Source organism: Danio aesculapii, chromosome 8 (genome assembly GCF_903798145.1).
Source record: "Danio aesculapii chromosome 8, fDanAes4.1, whole genome shotgun sequence".
Classification (NCBI taxonomy): Eukaryota; Metazoa; Chordata; class Actinopteri; order Cypriniformes; family Danionidae; genus Danio; species Danio aesculapii.
Window position 1 is genome coordinate 54,405,437 of NC_079442.1, and position 11,128 is coordinate 54,416,564.

The 11,128-nt window shown below is 38.8% G+C and overlaps 1 protein-coding gene across 1 annotated transcript in view; it reads left to right on the plus strand.

The window, feature by feature from the left end:
- Positions 1-6,060, plus strand: part of slc12a2l (solute carrier family 12 member 2-like) — a 39,610-nt gene extending 33,550 nt beyond the window's left edge. The window contains exons 24-26 of the mRNA XM_056464228.1: positions 1,957-2,092; positions 3,399-3,466; positions 5,833-6,060. Of these exons, the coding sequence (XP_056320203.1) occupies positions 1,957-2,092; positions 3,399-3,466; positions 5,833-5,968 (340 nt within the window). The 3' untranslated portion in view covers positions 5,969-6,060. The remainder of the gene's footprint in view (positions 1-1,956; positions 2,093-3,398; positions 3,467-5,832) is intronic.
- The last annotated feature ends 5,068 nt before the right edge of the window (positions 6,061-11,128 follow it).

Here is an 11,128-nt window from a genome sequence, read left to right on the forward strand (position 1 = left end):
AGACTTTTTTTCAGTGTATTTCATTCATTCGTTAAGTCAGGAAGGCTCTCAGAGTATGTGTCCGTGACCGAAATGCGACCTCTGGTGGACAGTAGCAGACTCCGAAATGAGATGCAGATTCAGAGTTCCACATGAGGTGGTTAATTAATTAGAAAATAATTTAAATATTACGATTGTAAACATTAGGTGAGCAGGTTACATTGTAACCCCGTGTCCTAACAACTGTTTGCACCAGACGAAACATGACAGAAATGTAAATACAGCCATTCAGAAGCACACAATAGTGCACTCACTGCACCCCAGCCAAATGCTAAGGTTTATAATCTAATTAATACATATTAAAGCTTTTTAACATGATTAAATGTAGATGCTCAATCACTGATATGTGCTGGTTTGAGTCTCAGTTCTGAAGTCCAGTTTCAGACGGTTTATTTTATTGTCCAGATCTGAGCTGAACTATCTGCTGCTGCTTTCAGTATATGGCACTAAATGTCATGTAAGATGGCAGTCAGACTCACATTATTAGCATTTAACACTGAATAAAGCACATGAGCTGTACCTGAGCTGATTATTGATCACCTGTGAGAAATAAAAGTCATTCTAAAATATAAATTTCAGTTGTTGGTTAGGACAAAAACTCATTTAGTGTGGAAAATATAGCTTTTAGTAATAAAACCTATCAAATCAGCCTTTAGGTTTGATAGTCAGGCACACTCCTGTTGGTGTCGTTAACCTGGCAACCTGCACTTGTGTAGACTCATCAGAAGAGAAGCCCAGTGAAACGTGTTTTGATCCAGGAGTGCAATACCTAGTTTAACCACTGGGTGTCAAACTTACATACTGCACCTTTAATGTTCCACTGAAGAACAAGTCCCCAACATGTTTAATGACCTGAGAGTGAATAAATAACTGTAAATTGTCTTTTTTGGGTGAACTCTCCCTTTCACAACACACAAACACTTTTTAAAAATTCATTTGTTGGCTGTGTTTTATATTTGGGCTACATTTATATACAAAAAGAACTCATATTTAATCAAGTCATTTGTCTTTAATGGTTTTAAAAAGCTTAGAAATATAATTTAATTTATAAAATCTAAAACATATATTCTGAAATAAGGACAAAATAATCTATTGGATGTGATGGCTTTCATTTTACCATAACAGCTTGAAATAAATGTATCAGTAAATCAAATTTGCGATCATTTTAGTTTATGAATCCTTTTTGGTCTTTATCAATGAAGTATAAAGTAAATAAATGAATTTCCCAGTGAATATAGTGAATATATGTTGGTGCATTTAAACAAATCATTCATTTGCCTTTGGCTTAGTCCCGTATTTATTAGGGGTCACCACAGCGGAATGAACCGCCAACTATTCCAGTATATGTGTTTACACAGTGGATGGCCTTCTAGCCACAACCCAGTACTAGGAAACACCCATACACACTTATTCACACACACACATATACAATATGGACAATTTAGTTCATTCCATCTTGACCTTCTGTGAGGCGACAGTGCTAACCACTGAGCCACTGTGCCGCCTTTAAACACATCAGTTTTAGCCATTAAAATTAGAGTTTGGATAATTAAAAAAGATCATACATTTACATTCAAATCATTTATTGCAAAAAATACAATAAAATCAGCTAAATTTGATATATTTTTAGTTTCTCTTGATTTATCCTGTTTATTAAGACTGTCTTTATTATTTTTCCACAACATATTAATTTGTGTGTCCTTATTTTGGACTGTGATCACACTGAGAGCCACTAAATCTCTGCTCTGGCACAGAATGGCGGCGTTACTCAGTAAGTTCAGGATTGACTTCTCAGACATCACTGTTCTCGGAGACATCAACATCAAGCCCAAGAAACACAAGTGAGTGTGTGTGTGTGTGTACGTGTATGTGTACGTGTTCGTGTGTGTGTAACTCAGCTCTTCTGCTGTGTTCCAGTAAGGAGGCATTTCAGGAGATGACGGAGCCCTACAGACTGAGGGAGGATGACATGGAGCAGGAGGCGGCGGAGAGACTGAAGGCTGACGAGCCCTGGAGGATCACAGATAACGAGCTGGAGCTCTACAGGTCAAAGGTCAGACACACATCACTGCCACTGTTGTAACGAGCTACAGAGCAAACTAATACTGTACGTAAAGTCGGCGTGAACCGGAAGTTGCTGAGACTTTTAATTCAGCGTGTTGATGTATGAGAAAACGTGCCTCAGTATTGTATTTGAGATTGTAAAAAAAATGCTCACGGCGCCCTCTAGTGGATTTATGAAAACAAAAACTACAAGACAAAGTAGTCCAGGGTACATATTTCTCAGTTCTCAAGAATGTAGCCCTGGGCACATATCTCCAATGAGCCTGGGTTGGATATTACACAGATTCTAACTGGTGGTGCAAGGGTAGGATTCAACACAGGCTCAATCTGAAAACGCAGCCCTATATACATTTCTGGAGATCGCAAATGATGTAGCCAGAGGTACGTATAGCTGCTTTTGGTCTTTAAAACGAATGCTACAGGGTGGTATAACACGGTTCCTTTTCTCGCTTACCATCTGACCGCTTACCTCCATATGGACGGCTTTTCCACTGTTACCAGTTTGTCCATCGGCAGACTTGAGATGCAGAGCGGAGTTGACCATGACGACAGGATTTGAGTCCGGTGAAGAACGGTTCCAGAAAACAGGTAAAACAAAATCCAAAAAAGAAATTAAACGTCGGCGCCAATAGCCTATTCGTTAAATGAGTCGACATATAGCACCATGGTGCTCACGGCGACCTGAGTTCAATTCCCAGTTTGAGGTCTTTTGCTGACCCTTTCCCTCTCTCTGCTCCCAATAATTTCCTGTCAGTAATCTCCACTTTCCAATCCAAATTAAAGGTGAAATCCCCTTAAAAAAATAATAAAATAAAACAAACAAGAAAATAATAATGAGAATGAGGGAAAAAATCTGAAAATGTGATAAAAAACGGGTCAATAAGGGCTTTTTAAAACACTATCGGTTGGGTTTAGAGAAGAGTGAGGGTGGGGGATATCTGTCGATTGGTCAGTCAATCAGTCAGTTTGTCGATAGCGACCTCTGGTGGATTTACGTGAGAACAGCAGGTGCGAATGACACTTATGAGAGAAATTTGAGTTCTGAAAAAGCGTACACAGCGGCCTCTGGTGGATTCGCGAAAACTGTGCGAAAAAACATTGCTCCTGGTACATATTTTGTTTTCTCCAGAAATGTATACAGGGGTACACAATCAGAATGAGCCTAGTTTGGTAGGATTTTTACTGTAGACTTTTAGGCGCAGCATAATATCATTGCCAATCACAATGACTACAGAAATGATGTCTGAAACCGTCTGCATGTGAGTGACGGCATTTCTTTTGTTCTTTGTGTATAGTCGAATCGTCAGATCAGACTGAACGAGCTTCTGCAGGAGCATTCCAGCACAGCCAACCTCATAGTCATGTAAGTTTTTAAAAGCTTGTGTTCTGTGTGTGTGTGTGTGTGTGTGAGTGTGTGTGTGTGTGTGTGTGTGTGTGTGTGCATCGTGTGTGTGTGCGTGTGTGTGTGTGTAGTGTGTGTGTGTGTGTGTGTGTGTGTGTGTGTGTGTGTGTGTGTGTGTGTGTGTGTGTGTGTGTACTGTTAAAGGCAGAATTATTAGCCCCTTTTGAATTTTTTGTCTGTTTTAAATATTTCCCAAATGATGTTTAAGGAAATGTTCACAGTATGTCTGATAATATTTGTTCTTCTGGAGAAAGTCTTATTTGTTTTATTTCAGCTAGAATAAAAGCAGTTTTTTATTTTTTAAGAGTCATTTTAAGGTCAATATTATTAGCCCCCTTAAGCTATATATTTTTTCGATAGTCTACAGAACAAACCACTGTTATACAATAACTTGCCTAATTACCCTAACCTGCCTAGTTAACCTAATTAACCTAGTTAAGCCTTTAAATGTCACTTTAAGCTGAATACTAGTGTCTTGAAGAATATCTAGTCTAATATTATGTGCTGTCATCATGACAAAGAGAAAAGAAATCAGTTATTAGAGATGAGTTATTAACACTATTATGATTAGAGATGTGTTGAAGAAATCTGCTCTCCGTGTGTGTGTGTGTGTGTGTGTGTGTGTGTGTGTGTGTGTGTGTGTGTGTGTGTGTGTGTGTGTGTGTGTGTGTGTGTGTGTGTTGTGTGTGTGTGTGTGTGTGTGTGTGTGTTAATGAGAGTTTTTGTCTTGTTTCTAGTCTAAATATCTAAAAACTGTAAAATGAAAGAGCATTTAGTTTTCAGAAAATGAGTCAAAATTAAGTGAGTTTTTTTCTCAAAAGAAGCAAAATAATCTGCCAAATGGGGTGAGCAAATGAATCTTGTTTTTGCTTTGATTTAATATTGTTTTCCTTACCCCTTTGACAGATTATTTAGCTTTTTTCCACTTTGGGAAAATATTCTTGGAAGAAAAGTTTGGGAGTCCTGACACAATCATTAACTTTTACCATTTTCTCCTAATAAGTTATGAGCTACAGTGCTGAGCATTTCTAAGTTCCCCCTCACAGATCTCTCTTTCACATTCATATTTTCTACAGGATGCTTTGCAATAATTTATTTCTGCACATACATTAAATTAGTCAGAAAGACAAACCCGAAACTAATCTAACAAAAGAAAAACTGAAGATCCAAAACTCACTCATTCATACATTCATTTTCTACGGTGGCTGAGAGAGCTTATTGTGCTGCAATTTACAGAAACACACGCAATTACAAAAAACACCAGCAAATTAAGAAGTTATCTTCATCAGTTTGCCAGCACACGTGTTGCAAATTCTCACAACACAAACAACTGAAGAAACGCACAGTAAACTGGTCACAACACTAGCAAATATCCACGTAACACAACGGACATGTTTCAAGGGGACCCAAAACCATGACGGACCCTGCTGAGATATGGATGTGTTATTGATGAAGATCGTTTCTTAATTTGCTGCTGTTTTTTTGTAATTGCGTGTGCTTCTGTAAATTGCAGCGCGTTAAGGTCTCTCGGCCACCTAATTTTCCTTCAGTTACTCCCTTATTTATCAGGGGTCGCCACAGCGGAATGAACTGCCAACTATTCCAGCATATATTTTACACAGCGGATGCCCATCCAGCAGCAACCCAGTACTGGGAAACACCTATAAACAATCATTCACACACACACTCATACACTACGGCCAGTTTAGTTAATCAATTCCCCTATAGCGCATGTGTTTGGACTGTGGGGGAAACTGGAGCACCCGGAGGAAACCCACACCAACACGGGGAGAACATGCAAACTCCACATGGAAACGTCAACTGACCCAGCCGGAACTCGAACCAGCAACCTTCTTGCTGTGAGGCAACAGTGCTAACCACTGAGCCACCATGCTGCCCCATCCAAAAATCAGTGCACTCAAATTAATATGTTAAGGTATATATGAATTTTTTTTTTACTTTTTATTTTAATCATATTCACTATAAAATACATGTGGAATAAATTTTGTGGAATTTTGAATTGTTTGTTTTTATTTGGGCAATAAGTTTCCAATGAATTTAAATGTGGTTATCTCTCTAATCCTGAATGCTGTTTCATGAACAAACTCTTATTCTACTGCACTGTAATTAAACCACTGTTTTGTTCAAAATGCACCAAATTAATCTGTCTATATTCCCTGAGAAGTGGAGATGGAATAACAGGGTGTACTCATTCCTGCTCGAGCCACTGTATAGTTATAGAGATGTGTTAGGTGAGTTGGTTCCCTGATGGGTCTGCACAGTGTGAAGTGCTCTGGCTGATGTTTGTGTTTGTTTGGTCTCAACAGCACCATGCCGTTGGCCAGAAAGGGAACGGTGTCCAGCGCGCTCTACATGTCCTGGCTGGACACGCTGTCCAAAGATCTGCCTCCCATTCTTCTGGTCCGAGGAAACCATCAGAGCGTTCTGACCTTCTACTCCTGAACACCGACACAATCAGAACACTTGCAGAACTGACCCCAAAACTGCTCTAACATCTAACATACTGAGCTGAAATCTTCTCATCTATTTGTAAATAATTTACTAATGACCTGTATTCCTAGAAGAAGCATGTGAAGCAAGAGGTGTGTCCCAGAGTGTAGACTTATGCGCTGTTCTACACCATACTTCAGTGTAAATCATGTGCACTTTCAATTGCTGAGGAGGAGCTACTGATATAGCGAACAGCTGATGATTAAGGGGAGGGGCTAATGATAGAGGAGGAGCTGATAGTGAAGGGGAGGGGCTACTGATTAACGTGAGGATCTTCTGACGAAAGGGAGTTGTTAATGATAGAGAAGGAGCTGATAGTGAAGGGGAGGGGCTACTGATTAAGGGGAGGGGCTAACGATAGAGGAGGAGCTGATAGTGAAGGGGAGGGGCTACTGATTAAGGTGAGGATCTACTGACGAAAGGGAGTGGTTAATGATAGAGGAGGAGCTGATAGTGAAGGGGAGGGGCTACTGATTAAGGGGAGAGGCTAATGATAGAGGAGGAGCTGATAGTGAAGGGGAGGAGCTACTGATTAAGGTGAGGATCTACTGACGAAAGGGAGTGGTTAATGATAGAGGAGGAGCTGATAGTGAAGGGGAGGGGCTGCTGATTAAGGGGAGGGGCTAATGATAGAGGAGGAGCTGATAGTGAAGGGTAGGAGCTACTGATTAAGGTGAGGAGCTACTGACAAAGAGGAGGAGCTAATGATAGAGGATGAGCTGATGGTGAAAGGGAGGGGCTGACGATGATGAGATGGAGGAGCTACTGATTAAGGGGAGTGGTTACTGGTGAAGGGGAGGGGCTATTCATACAGGAGAGGCTGATGGTGAAGAGCTGATCATGAGGGTGAGGGGCTACTGATTAAGAGGAGGGGCTAATGATAGAGGAGGAGCTGATAGTGAAGGGGAGGGGCTACAGATTAAGGTAAGGATCTACTGGCGAAGGGGAGGAGCTAGTGATAGAAGAAGAGCTGATGGTGAAAGGGAGGGGCTGATGATGATGAGATGGATTAGCTACTGATTAAGGGGAGTGGTTACTTGTGAAGGGGAGGAGCTAATTGATAGAGGAGAGGCTGATGGTGAAGGGCTGATTATGAGAGTGAGGGGCTACTGATTAAGAGGAGGGGCTAATGATAGAGGAGGGGCTGATAGTGAAGGGGAGGGCTACTGATTAAGGTGAGGGATCTACTGGCAAAGGGAGGAGCTAGTGATAGATAGGAGCTGATGGTTGAAAGGGAGGGGCTGATGATGATGAGATTGAGGAGCTACTGATTTAGGGGAGTGGTTACTTGTGAAGGGGAGGGAGCTAATTGAAACAGGAGATGGAGGAGTGATAGTGAAGGGGAGAAGCTACTGATTAAAGTGAGGAGCTACTGTGAGGGGAGGGGCTAATGATAGAGGAGACTGATGAAGGGATGAGGCCTAATGATAGAGGAGAGGCTGATGGTGAAGGGCTGATTATGAGGGTGAGGGGCTAATGATAGAGGAGGAGCTATTGATTAGAGGGAGGGGCTACTGATTAAGCTGAGAAGCTAGTGGCGAAGGTGCTCTTTTTGACGGGGAGCATTTAGATTACTTCATTTACTGTGGGTTGTGCAAAGAAGAATCTTGAATGAAGACAACTGTCTCCTGATAGTGAATGCAGTTGTACTCATCACAGGTACTGTTTGATAGCATGGTCATTTATTTCACTAATTTTGCATTCGTCATTCGTTTCAATTTCTGGATAGTTAAACCCCATTAGTGTTTCAAAGTGTTCTAATGGTGAATAATATTAAACCATTAAGCATTATTAGACTCCATTTTGTAGTATACATAGTGTTAGTAGTGCATTTTAAATCTTTTAAGTGCACCGGATGATGCAATTATTCAACTGATAAATAGAAGTGTGGAACACATCAAGCAATCAATGCTCGCAGCTTAGCTAACGTAGTGAAGGGGGAGGAGCTACCAATAAAAGGGGGGGGAGCTTATTAAAAAGGGGAGCGGACTACCAAAGAAAAGGGAGGTGCTGATGATGAAAGGGAGGGATCTGATTTGGAAGGGGAGGAGCTATCAGCACTCAATTTTGTATTGTGGAATCTAAATGATCTAACAGAAATGCCTCCAGATGGTGAATGTGGTGAACTCAAGAGGATGTAGAGGGTGCTGTTTGGGACACAACTAATGTTTGAAACACATTTGTTGAATTTTACTCTAACATAAGAGTAAAAACCTTTTATTTTGCTTGATCCGCGACACTGATGCTGTTTCTCATCGCCAATCCTGGAATTCTTGCCTCCTGCAGTGAAGCTGGCTCTGAACAGAGGACACATTCGAGATTATCTTCATCAGATCATCGCAGTCTCTGTTCAGTCAAATACTTTACGAAGAACTGACACTCACTAACACTCATAATCCTGGAGAAAACAGCTTTGCACACATTTCTGTTCCCCCCTGCCCCCGAGAAAAATTGTAATTATATTGTAGATCAGAGGAAAACGCATTAATAAATGCCCTTGATTTCAACTATATGATGCTGTTCATGGATTTCCTTCACATTATATGATGTATCATATGGAACATGCAGTTAAAGACAAAACACCTGTGAAATTTTCATTAAAAGAAATCAGTAATTAGAAATGCACTAGGAAAACATTTGAAAAAACATCAATTATTAATCATAGGAGAGCAAATAATCTTGCCTTTATACACATCCCATTTTTTGGAGTCTGCATCAAAGTACGTTTAAAGAAGTGATTTTATATACACAGAATCATATATTAATTTAGGTTTCGCATAACCTTTAGTAGCATCACAGCAAGAGAGTCGCTGGTTCGAAGCCTCGGCTGGGTCAGTTGACATTCCTGTGTGGAGTTTGCATGTTCTCCATGTGTTGGTGTGGGTTCCCCCACAAGTCCAAAGACATGGGGTACAGGTGAATTGGGTAAGCTAAATTGGCCATTAACTGCATGTGAGTGAATGAGTGTGTATGATGATTCCCAGTGATGGGTTGCAGCTGGAGGGGATTTGTTGGCAGTTCATTCCGCTGTGGGCGACCCCAGATTAATAAGGGACTAAGGCTGAAAATAAAATAAAATGAATTAATAATTGTTTGTGAAAATAAAATCGTGGCACTTATTCTGTGCTGAACTATTAAATTATATTTTAAAAAGTGATCATATTAATTGAAATTCTGTATGAAATTAATGAAAAGTATTCTACTCAAATATTTAAAATCTAGTGGTTTAAAAGGATAGTGGCAAACAAATACAGATTTCAGATGACAATTAATATGAGTCTTCTGTTCATTCAACCTTCATTTCAAACCAAAAACCAAACTATTTTAAAAGGAAAAACTCACTTAAATTTGAAAACAAAACACTTTTTTTATTGACAAAATAAATTTAGACCAAAAATAATGCAAAAAAACACTAATTAAATTATTTATTTTTACACTGGATGCTAACTGTATTTCCCTTTTATTGTGTTGATGCTTGAAAAGCCCAGTGCCAATGTTTATCAGGACAAGTGAAAAAAATGCTCATTTTATAAGAAAGCAAATCCACATGTATGACCCTGAGCTCTCATGAGGCACAGGTTAATTTTTGGCAACAGCCAATTCACTGCATGAGTCAAAAATTATTGATTTTTCATTGATTTCTTTTTCACTGAAAAAAGTGTTGCATGCAAAACTGTTGCAAACAGTTTATTTGTGCTGAATTTAAACAAACAAATTAAATTGAGCAATGTACAACTTAATTTGTTTGTTTAAATTCAGCCCAAATTAATTGTTTACAACCACTTAACGTAAAAAATTGAGTAAATCCAAGCAATAATGCTTTGAATAATTTTTTAAGTGTAATATGTGTTTGCTAAGAACTTAATTTGCAATTGGTTTTGGGATTTTTTTGATGACTTCCAATTGTTCAAAATAATTGTACCTCAGCCAAATATATCGAACCATACATCAAGTGAAGCTTATCAATTAGCTTTCAGATAATGTAGAAATCTGTTTCCATAAGTTGACCCTTATGACTGGTTTTGTGCTCCAGTGTCATTTATTTGTTTTTAAATAAATTGCACTATTAGTTTAGAGCTATTCCAGTGTTATATTGAAACATATGTTAGCAACATATAAAACTACCCAGAGAGTGGACAGATCAGAACAATATCAAACTGTCAATGTGTTTATTGATGTTTATTGAGGGAAATAATCATTTGTTATGGATGTGACCATGCCAGTTTACAGTATTAAACATGCTTATAAGAAATTGTATGAATTAAACTGCACAACCTAAAATAAATAAGGATAAGAGTTGGATCTCTGTTTTATTTTACTTAAGATTTTTGCATTTATGAGGAGAACGCTCTATTATGGATGTGACATATGTGAAACTGTAAATGGTAAATGAAATATAATTGTTTAAAAGCATTGACAGATAGATTTGAAGTATTTTTACAGTACTGTATACAAGACACAAACAATTTAGGGCTTTGTTATTTTGGCCAAAACTTTTTTGTTTTCATGCCAAAGTTGATCTTTGCATGGAATTGTTCTTTAATTAATTTGAGTAAACTACACAGTTCAGTGTGTCATTATACATGCACATAAATATCCATCATCTTTCAGGACGCACTGAAGATCGTTTGGGTCACACTTTACAATAAGGTTACTTCATGTTAGTTATTCTAGTTTACTAACATGAAAAAGGAACAACTTGTACAGTATTAATCATAGTTTAACATTTACTAATGCGTCCAAAATCATACATGTTAACATTAATCAATGCACTGAGTTAACACGAACTAACTGCAAACTTTATTTCCATAGCGTTAACTAACATGAATAAATGCGGAATAACTGTGGCGGTTCATTGTTTAGTAAACGCATTAACTAACATTAACTAATATATCCTTATTGCTAAAGTGTTACCAGCGTTGGTTTTTAACAATATATGTTACACATGTTGATCTGAGATGTTTAATGAGTTTTAATATGGACAGACTTAAGTCATCTGCTTCTCCACGGTAATGCGGTTTCCATTTGCAGCCGCGCGCGCGTGTGTGTGATTAATACCCTCCCATCCACTTGATTTAGGATTCATCACCGTTTTCTGTCAGAAATCCTGCG